The 23,343-nt window shown below is 47.1% G+C and overlaps 2 protein-coding genes across 2 annotated transcripts in view; one reads left to right on the top strand and one right to left on the bottom strand.

Annotated features, from left to right (window-relative positions):
- Positions 1-2,936: 2,936 nt before the first annotated feature.
- On the bottom strand, positions 2,937-4,314 carry LOC122446831 (proline-rich protein 2-like). Its single transcript, XM_043477308.1, has 3 exons — positions 4,260-4,314; positions 3,775-4,164; positions 2,937-3,323 (listed from the first exon to the last, which is right to left on the bottom strand). The coding sequence occupies exons 1-3, from the start codon at positions 4,312-4,314 to the stop codon at positions 3,238-3,240; spliced, it is 531 nt and encodes a 176-aa protein (XP_043333243.1). The 3' UTR covers positions 2,937-3,237.
- C8H1orf198 (chromosome 8 C1orf198 homolog) overlaps positions 4,232-23,343 on the top strand; it is a 35,386-nt gene continuing 16,274 nt past the window's right edge. Inside the window, exons 1-2 of the mRNA XM_043477159.1 lie at positions 4,232-4,636; positions 20,195-20,245. Of these exons, the coding sequence (XP_043333094.1) occupies positions 4,313-4,636; positions 20,195-20,245 (375 nt within the window). The 5' untranslated portion in view covers positions 4,232-4,312. The remainder of the gene's footprint in view (positions 4,637-20,194; positions 20,246-23,343) is intronic.

Below are 23,343 nucleotides of genomic sequence, written 5' to 3' on the forward strand. Positions count from 1 at the left end.
CTTTGCTATGTGAAGTATGGTGCTGACAGGCAAGGGCCCAGGTTTGAGCCCCATGCGAGTCCTGTGGCTTTACCCAGAGAAGGTGATTCTGTTCTTACAGACACAGGGAGTGCCTCACACCTGCCTGGACTTAGTGACAGACCGTGGTAGTTTCCATGAAAACCTCCCTCCAACTGGAAAAATAACCCACCCCCTCAAAATAGTCAAAGCACATTTCCTGCCAAAAAGTAGATCTGTGAAACCACCTCCTTGTTGTTTCTTTCTTGCCTCATCCTTTTTTCGTCTTGATCATGAACACTGCCCTCCAATCATACATGGAGTCGGTCTTCTAAATACACGATGAAGACTGTCTTCCATCGCCTGCTCTTTCTGGGTGTGGGAGTGAAGAGCAGAGAACTGTCCTCTTTCAGGGTAGCATCTGGAATAACCAGTAACAGATGCAGGAATGAATCATCATCCTCAGGGAGCCTGTCTGCCTCCAAGCTGAGAGCGTCAGTCAGGAGGGCTGGCTGGATCTACCAGCTGACTGCCTGCTATGTTGCCAATCGAGTCCCTTCCCCAAAATTGTCAGCTGTTTGCCACAGTGCCTGGAATTTCACCATGAGCTTCAACAACTGGCTTGTGAGAGCTGGTTACTTGACTCTTAGCAGGGCTAGAATGCTTGCCCTATGGTTTTCTATGACCTGGCAGGGTCTCCAAGGAGGGAGTGGGCTCACAGATTATTTACTTGCAACAACAAATTCATTCAACAGACATCTGAACTAACAGCATACTTGAGAGTCAGCTGTGAAGAAGGCACTTTGTGGTGGTTGAGAGAAAGAAGAGGAAGGAGCCCAGCTCTTGTCTTCAGCTACAAAGTCCTCATTCCTGAAACACCAAACATAAAGGGGCCTAACCTGTCCAGAACCATAACAGGTACAGGCCAGGTGGATGCAATATCAAAAGGCTGGCTTCACTTGCACGGTGGAGAGAGCGCCTTTCACACGAGTCACCCTCCCTCTCTTGACATGCTACCCCTGAAGGCTGGTATAGCTTTCCCCCTAGCAAAAGTGAAGGAATTTAGGCTTCACCAGGTTTTGAGCACTTCTGTGGTGGCCAGGTGTCTGACCACAGCATCCCACTTCAGGTGCACCCGACTTCAGTGCCTCTGGACTTTTTCCCAAAGTCGCTGGGTCTTGGCAGCCCCCAGGTGTCCCAGAAGTGCCCCTAGGGCAACCTTGAACCTTGGGGGATAGCCTGGCTGTTTGTGTCTCTGTTAATAGTTTTTAAAGGAAGGCATTGACCTGGGGAGAGGAGCCCCAGGACAGCAACTGTTAGCCAAGATGCCAGCTGTATAATGGAAATATTGGTGATCATCTTGGGTATTCAATTATTACACTGAAAAAATTAATGTTGTGTTTTACTAACAAGTAATTTTAATAAATTATAGCCATAAACCCAATTTATTATCAATAACCCAGTGATTAACCTTAGATACATTACTCTAATGTTAAGAGATAAAAAGGCAAAGGGACCACTGTTCTGTGTCTCTATTCCATCCCATGGAGGGTGATGGGGGATAATCTCAGGTAAGTTTTTTTCTTTTGATGCCCCTGTATCTTTATCTGTAAAGAGGGGACAATAATGTAAAATATGTAACATTGATTCATTTCTTCATTCATAATCACTCAACAAATAGTCACTTGAAGCCTTACTCTGAATCAGGAGGCATTATTGTTCCCAAGAGTAAACAAGACAGATAGGATCTCCCTATTGTGGAATTTACATTCTAGCAGGGACTCAAGAACCCTTCTGAGAAATCAGAAGGCATGCACCAAGAAAGAACTCCACAGTTTAAGACATTGAAACAGTTTAATTCTTAGGTAAAGCAGTTTTTGGTATGTGTCTCTATACAGTCTCTAAGAAAAGTATTCTGGGAACAAACAGCAAATACCTCAATAAGATGCTGATGAATAAAGAAATGCTGTTTGGAACAGTGCAAGGTTTTAAAGCATTTCAGAGGGTCAGTGACCACATGATCGTCTCTTCATTTTGTAAAGAGCCCACTGGCTAAGTCAAATCCACAAAGAACAAGGCAGGCTGCCTCTATCCAAATTCTTGCCTAAGAAAGATGATTAGCGCTAGAATCATCCCACTATTTTACCTTATTACATATTTGGAGTTTAGCTATCTTTACTTCTCTGAATCTACTTATCTATCTATACATCCGTTTATCTCCTAGTTGCAGCAAAATTATTTAATTCCTTTGAGTTTCTTATTATAATATGGAAGAAATTTTCTTTTAGCTACCTCTTATTACCCAGATCATGGATTTTACATAGCTTGGCTGATGTCCTTGATTTGTTTCATATTGCATTTATATTATGACTTCTCTGGTAATAAATTATATTTGATCTAAACACTTAATTGGGTTATGCTTTTTTGCAAAGACCATTTGTTTTTGCAATTGCTGTGAAAACCAGGTGGGACTAAGTTTCTAACAGCACTGAACTCTTTCTATGTGAATTTCAAAGCAACTTCGAAGTTGTTAATTTTGAGAATACATCTTTAAACATCACCCACCTTATTAAACAAGTGTTTGAGGTGAGAAAGAAGGATTCAGATTGGACCTATAGAAATAGACTAGTACCAAAAACCTCAACCTCCTGGCTTGATAAGTAGTCCTTCAAATACTGGGCAATCCCAGCTATTATTTGGTGATTTTTTCCACTGTTTTTCAATATGGTATGCTAATAATACTTGATAGAAATATCTTTTATTGTAGAGCTAGTCACATTCATGACATTCTAAAAATATTTTCTGAGGAATTCCGAGCCAGAAGATAAAGCTATCACACATTTAAAACAGAACTTTGCAAGTTATTGCTACAACTGTGTTCAGAATTATCCAAGAGTTTTATTATTATTATTATTATTTGAGGTAACATTGATATTTATAACACTATATAAGTTTCAGAATTATCCAAGTGTTACTTCAGAGGCAATGACCTTAAGTAACAGCTGAAACGCAGTTTTTTTGTTTTAAATGTGGACATTTAATTCTCATCTGAGCCCTGTTACAGTCTTGTTCAAACCAGCCAGACAGTAAAGCAGATGAGGACTCTGTATAATTTTAATGGCTGTGCTCTGAGACATACTTCAAAACGGCACACCTGACCCCCGACACTATTGGGATGCTGCTTCTCTGCCTATGAAAACTTCCTGCTGCCCTTCCGTTCGTTTGCAAACCTCAAGCAGCCTAGAGTTCTTGTGATTTCTGAGACTCCAAAAGGAATCTTGGAGAAAGCAAAGACCATGCGACAGGTTTGGGGAAGAAGTCTTCACCTGCAAAAGAAAAACGAAGTTCAGGTTTACTAGCCCGCGGGCCGCAGATGCCCGCCCGGCAGTTCATAACTCCTTTTTAGCGAAACGCTACCTGATACTTCACTTTACTCCTCTCTGTGGGAGCCGCGGAAATTTATATTCTTTCAACTCTCTAGACATTAGTCCAGTGTCCCCAGCTCGTATCTTTTGCGTCCTCACTGCCCCGAGCCCACCGCTTCTATCAGCTCACCGCGCCAAGACCCTGGTCCAGGTTTGGGGACAGTTCAGAGAAAGATGAAAAAGATGACTCAGTTGGGAAAGGGATAAGAATAAGGTGGCCTGTGGCTTGGTCCAGAAATGCCGGTATTACTTAGGCACATCGGAGGGACAAAAGTTTCCTTTGTCAAACTAGTGACCACGTGGCGCTATGGCGGTCACCACCAGCAATCCCATCAGGCTGCCAGGCGCGGACCTGGGGACGCGCCAGTCATCTCCTGCGCTGGCCAAGGGGAGCCCCGAAAAGCGGGGGCACCGCGGGAACATGAGAGAGCCGATCTGGAGGACGCAACCAGGCGTAAGAAGGTAGCTCCAGGAGCTGCCCGAAGGGCGGGGTTCCCAGCGGTGGGCTGGTGCGGGATGCGCGACGCGGGGTTCCTGCGGTCGGGGCGCCAAGACTGGGGTCCCGGGGTGGGAGTGCGGAGGGCAGGTTCCTGGGGGTAGAGGAGCGCGGAGTGCCAGGTTCCAGAAGCAGTGGGGTACAGACCGCGGCCTTCCCAGGGTGGGGGCGAGGAGGGCGGAGCCCTCGGAGTGGGGCGGGGAGGGGCGGGGCCTTGGGGGCTGGGCGGGCTCGGAGGCGGGGTTCCTGGGGCGGCGGGGCCCGGGCTCCTGGGGGCGGAAGGGCGCTGTTCGGGGGGCGGGGCGGGGGCGGTGCTCGGGCCGCTGGGCGGGGGCTGGGGCCTGGGCCAGGGCCCTGGCCGGGGCGGGGGCGAAGAGCTGCGGGCGGGCAGGGCATGGCGTCCATGGCGGCGGCGATTGCGGCCTCGCGCACGGCCGTCATGAGCGCGAACCGGCCTCTGGACGACCGGGAGCGGAAGCGCTTCACCTACTTCTCGTCGCTAAGCCCCATGGCTCGGAAGATCATGCAGGACAAGGAGAAGATCCGGGAGAAGTACGGGCCCGAGTGGGCGCGGCTGCCGCCGGCTCAGCAGGACGAGATCATCGACCGGTGTCTGGTGGGGCCGAGCGCCCCGGCGCCGGGCGACCCCGAGGAGCTCGCGCGCTTCCCTGGCTTGCGCGGGCCCACGGGCCAGAAGGTGGTGCGCTTCGGGGACGAGGTAGGTGCGGACGGGCCGGCGGCCCCTCCACCCTTCCCCGGCTACGCGATGCGCCCGCGGCCGGGCGGACACCTGCCGGCTAGCAGCCCTCCCCTCCAGACGCGCGGGCAGGGGCTGGAGAGAAGGCGCAGGAACCCGGGTGGGTGGAAGGGGCGGCCTGGAGCCGGAGGTCGGGGCCTGGAGGGGTTCCCCGGGGGAGTCTGTGGAGAACCGCCGAGAGAAGGAAGGAGGTCATTCAAGACCCTCCATCTAGACCTGCCCTGATGGGCCGCATTGGACACGAGACTTCTCCCAGAGCTGGAGGCAGTTGCTGGAAGCGAAGCAGACCAAATTGGCCGCAGCAGGGAATTTTAAGCCAGGCCAGCCTAGGTTCTAATCTATTCTGCCATTTAGTTGTCTGGCCGTGGGTGACCTAACCTTTTAGAGCCTCAGGTACCCCCAAGAATAATAATACCCACCCCAAGCCTGCTAGGGAAGGTAGTCATTTTATACATAATAATATTGTTAATATTTGCGATGAGTTGTGCGGAGAGAGTGAAATTGTCAAGCAAGATAACAAGAATAAAGAGGTGCCTTCCGAGATTTCCCAAAGCCCAAGATGTTTCCGAGTGAGCCCCATGTGCAGTTTTGTTTTGGGAGTGAGTGTGGTGGCCCCTCTTTTCCGTTGAAAAACACTGGATACGTTTAAATGAGCTGTTGCAAACCTTTGGTACATATAAGGGCATGTCTGGGCCTCTGACCTAGACACTCTGCTGGGACTTCTAGAGGGATGTTCACTGGAGGAAGAAACCCTGAAGCTAGAAAAAACTCAGGGATGACCCATGGAAACTCACAAAGGCCTGAGTGTTCTGTGCTGCTCAGAAAGTTGGCTTTTTCCTGGAAATGTGTTTAACTAAAACCTGTTTGGTGCCAAATTTGTGGCTCTTGGGCTTTTCAAACTCAACTTTTGGTCCAAGTCGAAAGCAGCAAGCAATATACAATGAAATCCGCATGCTTTGAGGCTGCAAGGATGAGGGGCCTAGCTTGGAGAGATTTTCTGAGGAAGTTGTGGACTGCAGAAGGAATTCTAGTGGAGAATGAGGTTTTAATCTGATTTTCAGGCGTGGGTGTGCGGAAACGTTGATTAATACAAAATGTTTGTGGTCATAAACCTGCTTTAGTGTGAGAGATGTGTGAGAGGCAGAAATATGCTGCCCACATGGCTTTATTCTGAGAGGATGAAAAGTCTTCATTGGATTTTAAACTCTAAAGGCTTTGCCAGGAAAAACGAGGGTGTGGTAATGGAATGGATGAGAATATACATTTAAAATGTAATCCCAGAGCTGAAACATATTTAATGTGAAAATAAGCATCTCTAAAGATGTTTGCAATGTTGGTGCTCAGATTTGGGTGATGGAAAAGCAGTCAGCCCCTCTTGGAAACGTCATGAGTAAATAAACTGTGAGAGGAAATAAACCTGCAAGTACTTACAGATGTTGGAGAGTCACTGTCATTTTCCTTTAGCTAGCTGCCTGGCTAAGAATATCCATATGCCTGTTCATCATCAACAGGCCTGTGCCATATTGCTGATAAGATACGACCAAGTGGATTGTGTACTCTGATTTCTTAACTGGGTACCAGACTGAGCCATTTGTGACTTTGTAAACCCAAAGCAATTTAACAGCCAATAGAACTTTTTGTTGTGGTACTTGCATATTCTTCCGGGAGCACAAGAGCCCTGTTTTTCAGAACTGAACTTAGCTTTGCAAAACGGCCTGCCTGGAAGCATGATCTGCAAACCTCCTGCCAGGCTCTCAGCATGAGTGGCAGAGACACAGTGAGTTTGAAGAAAGTTACAGAGGAACATTGCCCAGAGCTTTTTGTCTTTTGGGCTACAGTGATTTAATCCCACTAGAGAGTTTAAAGTGTGTTACATCGACTTGGCACCAGAGTCGAGTAGGTGGTCTCATGCCCAGGAGTACAGTTGTTCTTGGAGGAGGGTTGGCTCCTGGGCACAAGGGGTGATGATGGGGACAGGGTGGGGGTACCCCCTCTGTAGGCTGCTGGACAGAGTAGCCTGAATAGGTGGCCCCAGGCTTACCCAAAAGGGCCCTGAGCCAGTCTGAGTCAGCTGCTCTGTCCCTTCCTGTTTAATCTGCCTTCAGATGTAGTCTCTGTGGCCTCCACAGCCAGTCCTGGAACAGAGACTGCTCCTTGGGCTCCGCCACTGCCAGCATCCACAGTTGGCTCAGTGAAGGTTGGGTGCTCAGGTGGACCCCAGCTCTTGCTTTAGCCAGTGTCTGACCTTGGATGACAAGCGGGGGCGGGGGGGGGCCTCGCTGATACTTGGGAAAGACCACCTGGGTTTCTGGGTTCCGAGGGCCTTTTCTAAGGCTGTAACACGAGGCACCTGGGCTTGGTTGCGAGTCTTGGGTTTGCTTTGGCTCCCCATCAACTAACTTTTTGACTGTGGTAATTCATTAATGTCTCTGAACTCCTACAGTGGGAAGAACAGTAACAGGATGATAGAAGAGCTTATATGTAGGAAAGGCCTATGGGACTAAAAATGGCTGCTGCTGCCAATGGCGAAAATGTCAGTATTAAGGTTGTTAGCTGTAGTCTGTCTGTGTCCACTTTTGAAAATCACTGTCGTGAAATAAATTCCTCCCGTTGCTAAGCTTAGCGTCGGCCGTGTAGAGTCCCACGTGAGAAGGAGCTCTGTTCTGATGAGCTCTGGGGATTCACCTTGGGGCACATATTGAAAGCTGGGCTTTCTCTGTCCATAGTGTGGATGTGAAGTGCCCTGACTCCTGAATGACTCAGCCATCATTCCAGCCTCAGATTGTGCCCCCCTTTCAGCTATCATGAAGGACCAGGACATTGCCTATTTCTTTGAATAGCCTCTATCCTGTCGCCAGTAACATTTTTGCATCCCAGACAACCACATTTTACGTCAGATCATGCGAATACAGCCTTCAAATGTGACTGTCATCCAGGCCTCGTTATGTGTGGCAGGAACAAGCAAGTGGAAACTTACTTGTGTGTTGATGGTCATGGATCTTGGTGGCAGGGAGTGTGGTCAGGGCTCGGCTCACATGTCCAGTTGGCACATGTGGGGCTGCTCTGTGTAGGACAGGTGTGGCAGCATGCCATCTGTGTGTTCGTTTGTACGTTCGCTGTCTGTAAAGCAAGAGGACCAGTATCTAGGCCCAGATCCACCCTTGCTGGGAGGACAGGCCTGACGCAGAGAGGGAGGCTGGCTGCCTGCTTTTGAGCGTGGAAGCCGTGAAGGGTTCTATCAGTTTTTTGGTTCTTACTACCTTGGCAGTCAACCGAGTGACTATTTCCTTAAGCCTAGTATGTTAGACACTAGAGCCATTCATTCTTCAGGGATGCTTAGCCTTCCTAGGTGGCTCAGTGGTAAAGAATCTGCCTGCCAATGCAGGAGACGCAAGAGATACAGGTTCAATCCCTGGGACGAGAAGATCCCCTGGAGGAGGAAATGGCAACTTGCTCCAACATTCTTGCCTGGAAAATTCCATGGACAGAGGAGCCTGGAGGGCTGCAGTTCATGGGGCCACAAAGAGTTGGACATGACTGAGTGACCAAGCATGCCCAGCTCACCAGACCTCTCGGGCTTACAGGCCTTGCTTGGAACAGACAGGGACATTGGGCGTGCCCTCTGCATCACATGTTTGGTCTGGACGTTAAGGCATGTTTGCAAATAGGTGCTTTCAGCAGTTTGACTTGCCCTGTGCTTCTCAATTCCTGCCTTCTTCCTACAGCAGTAAAAGTCTGGGGAATGGCTTATTTTGGGAGATGAAGAGTTTTCATCTAGGGAGATTTAGGTATCACCCCAGTCTGCCTCCTGTTATCAAATAGCAAAAACAGAAAACAAAACCCTGACTTTCTAGGCATGTGTAGGTCTCTGCACCCTGCCCTTACTCCCAGATTCTTGCCACCGATCTAGCAGGATTTGAGAATTCAGGGTTCTGAGCTCCGTGCCACAACTAGGCTCCAGATAAGCCATAAGCAGGTGAACTCAGAAATTTGGGTAGCCAGAGTGTTGCCTCTCATGTACCTACTTGCCTGTTTCACCTCTTTATAAAGTAAGTGGGGCTGGGCAGGAAGGATGTTCCCATGTGCCAACCCCAGGGGCCCGGATCTGGATTTTGAGTGCTAGAGAATGTGGGTTGTAAGCCCTGGAGCCAGACAGCTCCACCTCCTGTTCAGCAGCTTAGCTTGACCAGCTGCTGTTGGAAGGAGGTGTTCCCCCAGCCTCTGTGTCCCTCCCCCTCCTGCAGGAACCAGAGGACTGGCTGGCTTATCTTTCACTCCACCTGGCCTTCACCTCCTTTTCTGGGGCTGTGTCTTGGCCTTCCTGACTCCTGCAGGAAGTCAGGAGATCACTTGCAGGCCTCTGAAGGCCCCTCAGTTTTCCACAGCCCCGCCGCCTGTCCAGCTCCTGCTCCCCCATGGCTGGTGAAGCACCCTTCCCTGAAGTGCTCAGGAGGAGGGGGTCAGTATGGAGCCCCCCAGTCAGCAGACTTTGATGAACTGCTGGCATCCAGGCCATGCCCTTTGGGCTGCCTGCAACGAGTCACCTTGCCCTCTCTCCTTAGGGTCTAGGAGCTGGACAGCCTAGATGTTTGTGTTTTAAAATAAAATTAATTAAGTGTACAATTTCTAAACTGACATACCTGTGTGTGCATGTATGTTAAGTCGCTTCACTTGTGTCTATTTGTGACACCATGTACTGTAGCCTGCCACGCTTCTCTGTCTGTGGGATTCTCCAGGCAGGAACACTGGAGTGGGTTGCCATGCCCTCCTCCAGGGGATCTTCCTGACCCAGGGATCGAACCCGCGTCCCCTGCATCTCCTGCATTTCAGGTGGATTCTTTACCGCTGAGCCAGCAGGGAAGCCCACCGTACCTGTATGTTACTGTTAAAAGTTTCAAACAGTGCAGAAGCAGCATTATGAAGCAGTTGGTAGTCCTTCCAGAATGCTCCTCAATTATTAAATCTTCGTCAGATTTGAGTTTGGTTGGCTCTGTGGCTTCCTGATGCAGGACTTGTGATGTGTGAGGTCACCTTTTCCCCTTTTGCTTCAGCAGCTTGGCTTTTTATTTTTCAGCCTTTGGCCCCCAAGTGAGAAATTTGAGAGTTACCTTTTCAGTGTTTTGGACTTTTTTTTTTTAAGAAAGGTGGAATGTGTAATTATGAATCCCACACTTCTGTCTGGCAGATGCATGCGTTCTTTAGAAAAGATGACAGGGTGGATGTGGTTTATCAAGTCCTGGTGCCTGTGCCCTGGATCCAAGCAGGAGTTGAGAACGTGGCCGTGGGTCCATGGTCACCTCCACAGGCTGTGAGGAGGAGGCTGTGGGTCTCTTCCCCAGGTTTCCCTTTGCAGACAGGTAGTTCTCTGTCCAGAGAAGCACCTGGCCTGGGACCCTGCATAGCTGGTGCCTCTGGAAGAGGAAGGGTATTGAAACCCTCCCCCTGGGAGCTGAGGCAGCTACACTGGCTCCCCCTGCCCCTGCCCTTGGGTGTGTGGCCCTGTAATTACCAGGGAACGGGTTTTGCAAAAAAGTGAAATGACTTGCTGCTTGTCTCCCAGGGTGAGGGGCAGAGCTGGGAAGCTTATTGGCACATGTGAAGTCATCTTGTAATGGACGGGAGTTACTTTGACATTCTAAAGTAAAAAGAAAAAATCCATTTCTCAGAAAAATAAATCAAGGCCAGACCTGTCTTAAACTTCCTACTCTGTGCTCCTGTTTGTTTCCTCTGGCCTCCCCACCCACCTTCCGTGGCCACCTTGGCACTGAGCTTTTGTTTTTGCTAAGGTCTGTGGAGGCCTGAGTTTCTGTGCTGTGTTCCTGATGGAACCTGTCCATTAGTTAGACTGTAACTCTTTTTCTGTTGTCAGAACTGCAGTTTTGTTCCTCCAGTGATGGAAACCGTCTTATCTCAGCAGAATTAAGTGTATTCAGTGCTGCAGGTCAAAGGGGAAAGCATCCATTCCATAAATATGTAAACAATAGTCCCTAAGAATAAGCAGTTGGTTAAAAAAAAAGAGCATATTCTTCTCCCTTACTCCTTCCTTTTTTTTTTTTTAGTGGACTTTATTTTTCAGAGCATTGTTAGGTTCACAGCATGACTGAGCAGAAAGTACAGAGGTTTCCATATACCCACCTCCTTATACATACACAGCCCCTCCCCCCACAGAATCAACAGCCCCCCATCACAGCGGTGCATTTACTATAATCAGTGAAGCTACACACCATCACCCAGTTCATAGTTTACATTACAGTTCACTCTTTTGTAAAATGTATATTTTCCACTATTTTTTAATAATCTATTTAAATAATTAATTTTTGGCTGCGCTGGATTTTAGTTGCTGGGCACGGGCTTTCTCTAGTTGCAGTGAGCAGTGCTCACGGTACTCTTGGCTGTGGTGTGCGGGCTTCTCGCTGCCGTGCCTTCTCTTGCTGCAGAGCACAGGCTGTAGGCGCTGGGCTTCCCTGGTTGTGGTGCATGGGCTTAGTTGCTCTGCAGCATGTGGGATCTTCCCGGATCAGGGATCGAACCCGTGTCTCCTGCATTGGCAGGTGGATTCTTATCCACTGTGCCACCAGGGAAGCCCTATCAAGTTCACTCTTAATATTGGACATTCAGTGGTTTGGACTAATGTTTGAGGACTCAATTCCATCATTATACTGATAGTACCATACAGAGTATTTCACTGTCCTAAAAACCCTGTATGCTTTTCCTATTCATCCCTTTCTCCCCTGCAGTCCCTAGCAACTGCTTATCTTTTTACTATTACCATAGTTTTGCCTTTTCCAGATGACATGGTTGGAATCATGGAGTCTGCAGCCTTTTCTGACTGTCTTCTGTCACTTAGTAATATGCATTAAGTTTCCTCTGTGTCTTTTCATGGCTTGATAGCCCATTCTTCTTAGCACTGAATAATAGTCTACAGCCTGAATGTACCACAGTTTTCTTAGCCATTCATAGCCATTCACCCATGAAAGGACATCTTAGTTACTTCTAAGTCTTGGCATTTATGATTGAAGCTGCTATAAGCAGCTATGTGTAGGTGTTTATGTGGACCTAAGGAGATCCAGCCAGTCCATCCTAAAGGAGATCAGTCCTGAATATTCATTGGAAGGACTGATGCTGAAGCTGAAGTTCTAATACTTTGGCCACGTGATGCGAAGAACTGACTCATTTGAAAAGACCCTGATGCTGGGAAAGATTGAAGGCCAGAGAAGGAGACGACAAAGGATGAGGTGGTTGGATGGCATCACCGACTTGATGAACATGAGCTTGAGCAAGCTCTGGAAGTTGGTGATGGATAGGGAGGCCTAGCGGGCTGTAGTCCATGGGCTCGCAAAGAGTCCAACATGACTGAGCAACTGAACTGCAGTTTTCAACTCATTCGGCTAAATACCAGGGAGTATGATTCCCTCCCTTCTGTTTTTAACATGCTCCTGTGAGTTTGAGGTACAGACTGACACTCAGCAGACCGTCAGGAAGAAGGTGCTTGGTGCAGATGTGCCAGGAGGCCCGGGCCAGCTGACATCCCTGGAGGGATGAGACAGCAACACAGGGGTGTCTGTCCCTCTCCTGTAGGCTCTGCCATCTGAGTGTCATTTCTCTAGTTTGGAGTATTTCACAGTTTAAACTTCTCACCTTTAAGCCACAATGGCACCATCTGTCAATCAACTGGAAACTCTCCCAATTTATGGACTTAGGAGGACAATGATAATGTATGGTTCCTGTGAGCACTGCTTCTGAACCACTCAAGAAAAATCAGATGTATTTCTGGGGAGCTTAATGGTTGGGATTCTAACTTTTAGAGACTCAGCCCTCTAGGTGGCAGGAGAAATTTAACAAACAGCACACCATATTTTAACTCTACAATATCAGAGTATTTATGATTACATACTTATTGTAGTTATGCAGAGGCATTATTAGAAATGCTGTTGCAGTAGTTGTATGTAATCTTTGAACTCTGGAAAGAATGAAATGAAAGCAGCCTTTTAGTTCTGTTCAGTCGCTCAGTCGTGTCTGACTCTACGACCCCGTGGACTGCAGCACTCCAGGCTTCCCTGTCCATCACCAACTCCTGGAGCTTGCTCAAACTCATGTCCATCAAGCCATCCAACCATCTCATCCTCTGTCGTCTCCTTCTTCTCTTGCCTTCAATCTTTCCCAGCATCAGAGTCTTTTCCAATGAGTCAGTTCTTTGCATCAGGTGGCCAAAGTATTGGAGTTTCAGCTTCAGCATCAGTTCTTCCAAAGAATATTCAGGACTGATTTCCTTCAGGATGAACTGGTTGGATCTCCTTGCAGTCCAAGGGACTTTCAGGAATCTTCTCCAACACCACAGCATCAAAAGCATCAATTCTTTGGTGTTCAGCTTTCTTTATAGTCCAACTCTCACATCCGTACATGACTACTGGAAAAACTATAGCATTGCATAGACGGACCTTTGTTGGCAAAGTAATGTCTCTGCTCTTTACTATGCTGTCTAGGTTGGTCATAGCTTTTCTTCCATGGAGCAAGTGTCTTTTAATTTCATGGCTGCAGTCACCATCTGCTGTGATTTTGGACCCCCCAAAAATAAAGTCAGCCACTGTTTCCGCTGTTTCCCCATCTATTTACCATGAAGTGATGGGACCAGATGCCATGATCTTAGTTTTCTGAATGTTGAGTTGTAAGCCAGCTTTTTCACTCTCCTCTTTCATTTTCATCAATAGGCTCTTTAGTTCTTCAGTTTCTGCCATAAGGGTGGTGTCATCTGTGTATCTGAGGTTATTGATATTTCTTCCAGCAATTAAATAAGCTGGGTGACAGTGTACAGCCTTGATGTACCCCTTTCCCCATTTGGAACCAGTCTGTTGTTCCATGTCCAGTTCTAACTGTTGCTTCTTGACCTGCATACAGATTTCTCAGGAGGCAGATCAGGTGGTCTGTTATTCCCATTTCTTTAAGAATTTTCCAGTTTGTCATGATCCACACAGTCAAAGGCTTTGGCATAGTCAATAAAACAGAAGTAGATGTTTTTCAGGAACTCTCTTGCTTTTTCAGTGATCCAGCAGATGTTGGCAATTTTATCTTTGGTTCCTCTGCCTTTTCTAAATCCAGATTGTACATCTGGAAGTTCATGTACTGTTGAAGCCTGGCTTGGAGATTTTTGAGCATTACACTGCTAGCACGTGAGATGAGTGCAGTTGTGCAGTAGTTTGAGCATTCTTTGGCATTGCCTTTCTTGGGGATTGGATGGAAAACTGACCTTTTCCAGTCCTGTGGCCACTGCTGAATTTTCCAAATTTGCTGGTGTATTGAGTGGAGTACTTCAACAGCATCATCTTTTAGGATTTGAAATAGCTCAGCTTGAATTCTGTCACCCCCACTAGCTTTGTTTGTAGCAATACTTCCTAAGGCCCACTTGACTTTGCATTCCAGGATGTCTGGCTTTAGGTGAGTGATTACACCGTCATGGATATCTGGGTCATGAAGATCTCTTTTGTATAGTTCTTCTGTGTATTCTTGCCACCTCTTCTTAATATCTTCTGCTTCTGTTAGGTCCATACCATTTCTGTCCTTTATTGTGCCCATCTTTTTATGAAATGTTTGTTTGGTATCTCTGATTTTCTTGAAGAGATCTCTAGTCTTTCCCATTCTATTGCTTTCCTCTATTTCCTTGCATTGATCATTGAGGGAGGCTTTCTTGTCTCTAAAGCAGCCTTTAGATGTGATTTGCTGAGGCCTTTAGAGGTGATTTGCTTTCTGCCATAAGGGTGGTGTCATCTGCATATCTGAGGTTATTGATATTTCTTTTTTTTTTTTTTTGAATTAAACAGATGATGTTTCTTTAGCAGCATTTAGATGTGATTTGCTGAGGCCTTGCAGTGTTTAGGAGACTGTTTGCTTTGGTTGATTATACTGATGATGTAGAGCATGGTTTTGCCTGCTTCAAAGTGGGGTAGGTGAGAGCCAGCCTAGAAAACCGCGGGCCTCTTGTGAGAGCAGCCAGCATCCAGGTTGGTTTACTAGAAGTCCTTACTTGGGAGCGATGAGAGCCGTGTAGCCGTATTGATTGAGGCCGCCTCTACAGGTGGGGTGGCCTGGGCAGAGAGGTGGGCACCTGAGCCTTGGAGGTCAGCACGTGCAGCCTGTGTGGCCAGGTGCCTCCATGAGAAGCGGGAGTCAGGTGTCCTGTGGAGGACTGAAGTAGGCGAGCTACCCATGGGAACCGCTGCATTAGAATGACTTAGGGAGTTGTTGGATCATAACCGGGTGGCACCAGTGGTAAAGAATTCGCTTGCCGATGCAGAAGATGCAGGAGATGCAAGTTCAATCCCTGGGTCGGGAAGATCCTCTGGAGGAGGGCATGGCAACCCCCTCCAGTATTCTTGCCTAGAGAATCCCCATGGACAGAGGAGCTTGACGGACTACAGTCCATGACTTTGCAGAGAGTCGGACATGACTGAGCACACACACACTCAGGGAGCTGTTGGTTTTCTAAAACTATGTCAGGTGGGACCCACAGCTTCTGCCTGTTAAAACAGCACTGGCATCCGGTTCTATCACTTCATGGCAAATAGATGGGGAAACAGTGGAAACAGTGGCTGACTTTATTTTTCTGGGCTCCAAAATACTGCGGATGGTGATTGCAGCCATGAAATTAAAGGACGCTTACTTCTTGGAAGGAAAGTTATGACCAACCTAGACAGCATATTAAAAAGCAGAGACATTGCTTTGCCAACAAAGGTCCCTCTAGTCAAGGCTATGGTTTTTCCAGTGGTCATGTACGGATGTGAGAGTTGGACTATAAAGAAAGCTGAGCGCCAAAAAATTGATGCTTTTGAACTGTGGTGTTGGAGAAGACTCTTGAGAGTCCCTTGGAGTGCAAGGAGATCCAACCAGTCCATCCTAAAGAAGATCAGTCCTGGGTGTTCATTGGAAGGACTGATGCTGAAGCTGAAACTCCAATACTTTGGCCACCTGATGCGAAGAGCTGACTCATTGGAAAAGACCCTGATGCTGGGAAAGATTGAGGGCAGGAGAAGGGGATGACAGAGGATGAGATGGCTGGATGGCATCACCGACTCAATGGACATGAGTTTGAGTAAATTCCTGGAGTTGGTGATGGATAGGGAGGCCTGGCGTGCTGCTGTTCATGGGGTCGCAAAGAGTCGGACATGACTGAACGACTGAACTGAACTGAACTGAGGTGATTCTGATTTACAGCTAGGTCTGAAACCTTTAAGCTAAGAGTGCTCTTTAGAGAGCCTTGAATCTGGTGTGTATGAATGGCACAAGCAGGGACCCAAGACCAGTAGGGGCCTAGGAAGTGGCCATCCCCTCAGGCTACCTGGGACAGGTGTGCCAGAGAGGGGTGTCTGCAGAAAGGTGCAGTTTTTTCAGGTTTAGAGTGGTCCCCAGCCTGTCCCTCATTGAGGCCCGGAGAGGAAACAAGACTCTCAGAGTGCTTCAGGGGTCTCCGAAGCACTTCTTTTGACTGTGGTCGGAAAGGTACCTCTCCCTGTCTGCCGGCTGCTAGTGACCTGGTTTTGTGGAGGGGAAGCTCAGAGTTGCTCTGTAATGCCCGTGCTCCTGGCCCCGCTTCCTCAGGCTGGCCTGTGGGCCCGGCCGAGGGTCATCCACTGTGGACACTGCCATCCACGGGTGCTGCCCCCTACGCTGGAGACGAAATGAAGTTCACTGGCTCTGAAGTTGGGAAGGAAGTTATAAAAGAAGAAATGACTCATTAGTATCCAGTCATAGAGGAGAGGCTAATATTTATAACATTTCACCTTTGAAATGAATTTGAAGTCCAGAATTTCTCACTTTAGATTAGTTTTGGAATAGTCATGACTTTTACAGATAAACCAACCGATTCTCGATGAGTTACTGTCACCAAATAATTTCAAAGGCAAGATGACCAAAATCCTTAAAAATTTTAATAGTGAAAATTGCATTTAATGTACAATGGAGTGGATTTCAGGGTGTCTGGTATTGGTTGCAGCTTGTGATGTGTTGGGAAATGTTCAGCATCTGGCGTCAGGGCAGCGAGGGGAACAGCCCTGCTGTGGAGCACCCGCTGGTTGCCATGGAGATGCTCCCCTCGGTCCTGTCCAAGCCCCATGGTGGCTCACGGAATCAGAGCCAGTCAGGGAGGTGCAGCGACCCCACTGTGTGTTGTTACAGATGGATGCACTTTCTATCTTGCAGGTACAATAGATATAAGTAATGTCAGGAGCATAGATGATAGCAAGACAGACTGAAGTAATTAGGAAATGATGTTTTTAGTGTTTGCTACCCTTGTCAGGTTTTTTTTTTTTTTGGAGTGGGGAGGGGTCATTTTTATTTTGAAAAATAAATTAATTTTCAGAGCAATGTAAGGTTCCCAGCAAAAGTGAGTAGAAAGTATAGATTTCTGAAATACTCCCTACTGTCACACACGTGCAGCCTCTTCCAATACCAATGTGGCCCACCAGAGTGGGACATTTGTCACAGTGGATGAACCTACATACCATTATTGCCCTAAGTCCGTAGAGTAGTTTCACTGTCCTAAAAATCCTCTGCCCTCTCATCCCCCCTTCCATTTAACCCTGGCAACCACTGATCTTCCTGTCTCTTTAATGTTACCTTTCCCAGAATGTCGTGTAGTTCGAGTCATATAATACATTCAGGTTTTTGAATTGTGGTAACATACTCATGACATAACATTGACCATTCTCACCATTTTTTAGGCGTACTGTTACGACATTCCCAGTGTGGTACAGCTGCCACCACCACTGTCCACTTCTAGAACCTTGCAGTTCTGATGCCGGTTTGCATCCCGCGGCCTGGAGAGCCTGCGCTGGCTGCCAGGGCTGTTAGTGGCTGGAGTCTGCAGCCGGGCAGTGGCTGACATCAGAGCTTCAATCGCGGTTTGGTTTGGCGTGTTTATTTTTGTTGAGTGCTTTTATTATTTTTTTATGAGCTTGGAACTGCAGAAATCTAAGGAATTTGCCCCTTGACTCAGCTTCTTGCTGGAGCAAACAAAAGATTATTGACTTGACATCAGGTTGTGGAGAAATCAGAGGGTGCCCCTCTGTCTGCAGCCCTTTTGGAATTTCGGCCAACATGGGCTTCAGCTGGAGCCTGCTGGCTTACCACGCTCTAGGCTATGTCTTTGCTCCTAAGAGTCTTTTTCTTTTTTTAAACAATAACTAATTCCTTATTACTCCATGAGTACATATACAAATTTTAGACATCTTATCCATTTCAATCAGAGATGACTACCAATAAAACTTTCCTTTCATGTTTGTTTATCAGATTTTATAAAATATATTTACTCTTTCCCAAATTCTTCACCAAGGAATTATGAGGAATAATTCTTTTAAAAGTATACAATATGTACAAGAATGATCAAATATAGCTCAAATGAAGCATTGTTATAGAAAGTGTATTTCATTGGTTCCCTCTGATACTCCTGTTCGATTTTTTGTTTATTTCATGTAATATTGTTTTTTCATCTTCATTTTTTCTTTCATTAACAAAATTACTTAAGGAGGAATACATTTATAACTTGTATATGTATATTGGTAGGGAAGAAGATAGGCCAGGATTACTGTAGAAAAAAGCTGGAAAAATAGAAAAGAAGGTTGTTCCTAAAAGTCTTGCACTCATTCACCTTCCAAACTCCCAAACCTTCCTACTCTGTTCTTTGCAGATTTCAAAGGGACTCAAGCTGCATAATTAATATTCAGAGGATTGATCGTATCACATGAGAAGGGATGTGTCCTGCTTTTAGCCAGTGATCCTGCTCCCTGTCTGTCTCTGCTTGCCCACTGAATCTCCACGCACCTCCTCTGTCCCCTGAGGTGGCCACTGGGTTGTCTATCACCAGGACAGAGGGAACACATTTGCCAGTTGGTTTCCCTTTGTCCTTTTTTCACTGGTCCAAATCTAGAATAAAGGGGACTTACATCCCATCAGCCTCCTTTATTTTTCCCATCTGTCAAAGTCTTTCTTGTTGTATTGCTTCTATGAGGAACTTAGAGGGTCCTGAAATCATAGAATTTTAAGGACTTTCAGGTCATTTAGCTCAACTACACTTTTCTCCCACTTCCTGACCACACACACCTGGACTGAGGGCCCCCTTAGCTGAGACTTGTTAACTCACATTTCTACTTTTGGAGGGACACAGTTTGTAAATTATAGCGTAAACGTGGGCTTAACTGCACAGTGGGGACACAGTTGGCCCATGTTGCCTCATGTTTTTAGTTTTGCCTGAGAGTCAGGAGTGATAGGAGACATAGCTTAGAGACTGAGGCTGGGAATGGAGTTTGTACTAAAAAAAGTGGGCCCTTTGCAGAACTGGGCCACCTCCTGGAGGAGGGGGAGCCAGGTGACCTACCTCTAGGGGCGAGGAGTGCTTCTGGGTGGGAAGACGCCATGTCCCTGGGGTGCTTTATGCAAGGACAGTCTCAATTCAAGTACTTAATCCCATTTTCATCTGGATTGCCCAAGATATCCCAGTTTTTGGTTCAGAAAATATGATCCCCAGTAGAAGCTGGGCCCAGATGAGACATTTGCTAGTATAGGAATACAGGTGGAAGGGTGGAGAAGTAGCCAAGGGAAGGAGATTTTTACAAGCCTTTATTTAGGCTGGTGGACCCAAGGTCAAATCTCGTGACTATTTTGAAGGGCTCCTTTTATCCTGTTCTGCTTGTGAGGGTCAGAATGATTCTGAGTTTTCATTATAATTGCATTTTCTTCATTGATTTGCTGATCATTGCCTTTGAGATTTCTGGGAGGCACTTATTAGGATTGGGGGTGGGGCTCCATTTAAAAATTGGGTACTGGTGTTGACTGCAAATAATTTTCCGACATTCTTTTCACTGTTGTTCAGTTACAAAGTCGTGTCTGGCTCTTTGAGACCTCAGGGACTGCAGCAGGCCAGGCTTCCCTGTCCTTCACCATCTCCCAGAATTTGCTTAAAATCATGTCCATTGAGTCAATGATGCCATCCAACCTTCTCATCCTCTGTTGTCCCCTTCTACTCCTGCCCTCAATCTTTCCCAGTGTCAGGGTCTTTTCCAATGTGTTTGAAAGCATTCCTTTCATATGTGACCTCATTTAATCCTCACAACAACCCTGCAAGGCAAGTGGGATTCTCCTTTTACAGATGGGGAAACTGAGGCTCAAAAGGCTAAGTCATCATCCCCTGGCCACATGGCTAATTGCTGGTAGGGCTGAGACCTGAGCCCAGAAACCCTGTTCCCTTTCTGCTCAGCTTCCCTGTCACCAAGTTTGTCCTGGGACTCCCAGGCATCCATCTAATATCTGCTTGGCAGGGGACAGGCATGCCTGGCAGCCTCGGTCCACAGAGTGAGGGGAAGCCAGACCCAGAAGGTCAACATATTCTCTGCAGACTGTGATGATGTCAGGCTTGTTCAGAGCCAGGAGTTGGGAATCTTCCTAAATTTTGGTTCCCCCATGGCCTTGGGTGGTTGTTTGCACAGGGTATGTTTGGGTTTGGATTTCAGATTTATTCTTGAATTTTTATTTCAGGACATAACTTGGCAAGATGAGCACTCTGCCCCTTTCTCCTGGGAAACAAGGGTAAGTTGGATTAAATTTAGATTTGTTTATCTTTTATAAAAAGTGATGTGATTAGGTATTTTCCTTTCAGCACTTGGGAGGTCAGATGCACCCTCTGCTGCTAGGAAAGGATAGGAGGTGGGGTGGGGCCTGTGCTAGGTTAGGTGCTAGGTTTGGTGATGGATTTAAAGTGAGGGGGTTGGTGGCACAAGGGTCCGTATGACAAAGCCTTGAAGGAAGCTTTTGGTGGGGGTGGGATAAGAGCAGCTTTTATTAAAATGAAATCAGAAGGGCAGCAGCGGCAGCAAGTTGGGTGGATGTGGGGGCAGAGTGCAGATCCATCAGAATTGCCTGGAAGAGTCAGCTCTAAGGCAGAGAGTCCTGAGTGGAAGAGAGGAGGGAGAGACTGTTCTTTGTACCTTGTGAAGTTGGAATAGCCAGTGGATACACACGGACAACTCAACCTGGGTCCCTGAATGCTGGTGTCCAGTCATTCATTCATTGTTATCAGTGTTACTGTTGCCTAAGTTGCTTAAGAGTATCAAGCTTCTCTAGGTTGATCCATTTCCCCATTCTCCCTAGTTGTCCCAGAACAAGTGCATTAATAATTAGCAAAATGACCAAAAGGTAGGTGTCTCAAATCCAAGGAAAAAGACCAGGATTCTCTGAATTCTAGAACTTTAGCTGCTCTGTGTTGGAGGATCCTTTCCATGATGGAGGTGACTATAATGGCTCAGTGCCTGGAGTAGGGCTTAGGCTTGAGGTCAGATCAGGGCTTTCAAGCACGATACTTGAAGGGGCTTGTTCTTGTCCCTGCAGTTGTTCATCCCAGTAGAAATGGCCTCCACGGGGCTGTAGGAAGGGTGGGTCAGAGTGGGATGAAGCAATGAGAGGGTCTGCAAGTGACTCAAGTCTGAGAGGCCCTCACGTGGGGGTCTGTGTCTAAGAACAAATGACGGACTTGACAAGGGCCTGTCTGGATCCGGAGAGCTGGCGTCCTTGCCCACAGGTGGCACTGTAACCAACAATGACTGCCCCAAGTGATGCGATGCCCCTGGGATGAGGAAGCCTGTGAAAGCCAAGGTGACTCTTATGTGGGAGTTAGGAGGTGGCTTTTAAGAATACTTAGCATTAATGCAGATGAACATGTTCATTCGGCAAGCACAGACTCCTGCCTTCAGGGAACCAGAACGTTGGGTCCTAAACGTCCTAAAAATAAAGATGCAAACATCTGCATCCTGTGTGTCTTTTTATTTTTATTTTTTTTAATTTCTGAGGCAGATGAATAACCTAAGTCTAAACAGAGGGCAGGGTGAGCGACAGAGTTCTGCCTGGAAGCTGAATCCTTCAGAATATGGACACTGGTTAAGGGGTGGCTGAGGCGGGGGTGGGAGGGAGCCAGGGATATGGAGGAGCACCCTGGAATTGCAGTTTCAGAGCTCTGAAGTCTGACAACAAATCCCTGGTCCAGTAACAGGGCAGAGGTAGTTGGAGGTGGGTGGAAAGTACATCGCCACATTGACATTCATCAGGGCACCACTGTTGCTTTTCTGTGGGTCCCCCAGATGGGGACCTGAGAAGCACGAATCCTGTAGATGACGTCTAGTAACAGGCAGATGGGCAGTCTGCAGGTTGGAGTGGACAGGGCACAGAAGGAGGCACAGATGTTCCAGGACTGGGCCATAGGTTTCATGATGTCTCAGTGATAAAGACCGAGAAATCGGATTAGTTAAAATGCCCCGAGCCCTATGTGCATTGTGCTCCCCTGAGGATGTCTGCTCTCATAAGAATTTAGCTTGTTAAGCAACTCCTGCAGCTTAATTCCAGAAAAATAAATGACCCAATCAAAAAATGGGCCAAAGAACTAAACACATATTTCTCCAAAGAAGACATACAGATGGCTAACAAACACATGAAAAGATGCTCAACATAACTCATTATTAGAGAAATGCAAATCAAAACCACAATGAGGTGCCATCTCACTCACGCCAGTCAGGATGGCTGCTATCCAAAAGTCTACAAGCAATAAATGCTGGAGAGGGTGTGCAGAAAAGGGAACCCTCTTACACTGTTGGTGGGAATGCAAACTAGTACAGCCACTATGGAAAACAGTGTGGAGATTCCTCAAAAAACTGGAAATGGAACTGCCATATGACCCAGCAATCCCACTCCTGGGCATACACACTGAGGAAACCAGATCTGAAAGAGACACGTGTACCCCAATGTTCATCACAGCACTGTTTATAATAGCCAGGACATGGAAGCAACCTAGATGCCCATCAGTGGACGAATAGATAAGAAAGCTGTGGTACATATACACAATGGAATATTACTCGGCCATCAAAAAGAATACATTTGAATCAGTTCTAACGAGGTGGATGAAACTGGAGCCCATTATACAGAGTGAAGTAAACCAGAAAGAAAAACACCAATACAGTATACTAAGGCATATATATGGAATTTAGAAAGATGATAACGATAACCCTCTATGTAAGACAGAGAGACACAGATGTATAGAACCAACTTTTGGACTCTGTGGGAGAACGCAAGGATGGGATGATCTGAGAGAAGAGCATTGAAACATGTATATTATCAATTGTGAAACAGATCGCCAGTCCAGGTTGGATGCATGAGACAAGTGCTCAGGGCTGGTGCACTGGGATGACCCAGAGGGATGGGATGGGGAGGGAGGTGGGAGGGGGGTTCAGGATGGGGAACACATGTAAATCCATGGCTGATTCATGTCAATGTATGGCAAAAACCACTACAATATTGTAAAGTAATTAGCCTCCAACTAATATAAATAAATGAAAAAAGAGAGAAAAAGAAAGAATTTAGCTTGCTAAATGTTGGCGAGTTGGCCCTTTGTGGGATGGGCTGTTTCTTCTGTTACTAACACAGTGCAGATGACGTTCTGGGACAAGGAGGGGGCAGCGCCTGGGGCAGCTGCTGTGAGTGAGGCTCAGTGTGAGAACAGGTGCCTGGAAAAGGTCTCTAGAACAAAGTGTGCTGACATAATCCAGCATGGGTTACACTTGTGCTGGTGTTAATTGTCACAGATGGCATCCAGGTCTCCTGGGAACCTGCATAAATCAAGAAGGCTTGGTAGAATCACGTCG

This window comes from Cervus canadensis, chromosome 8, assembly GCF_019320065.1.
Source record: "Cervus canadensis isolate Bull #8, Minnesota chromosome 8, ASM1932006v1, whole genome shotgun sequence".
Classification (NCBI taxonomy): domain Eukaryota; kingdom Metazoa; phylum Chordata; class Mammalia; order Artiodactyla; family Cervidae; genus Cervus; species Cervus canadensis.

Excerpts from the sequence above, each read along its gene's own strand:
- LOC122446831 (XM_043477308.1), bottom strand. The coding sequence starts at position 4,314 with ATGCCCTGCCCGCCCGCAGCTCTTCGCCCCCGCCCCGGCCAGGGCCCT. Across the intron at positions 4,165-4,259 it reads CGGCCAGGGCCCTGGCCCAG|GAACCCCGCCTCCGAGCCCG; the intron begins GCCCCAGCCCCC and ends CCGCCGCCCCAG. Across the intron at positions 3,324-3,774 it reads GATGACTGGCGCGTCCCCAG|GTGAAGACTTCTTCCCCAAA; the intron begins GTCCGCGCCTGG and ends TTTCTTTTGCAG.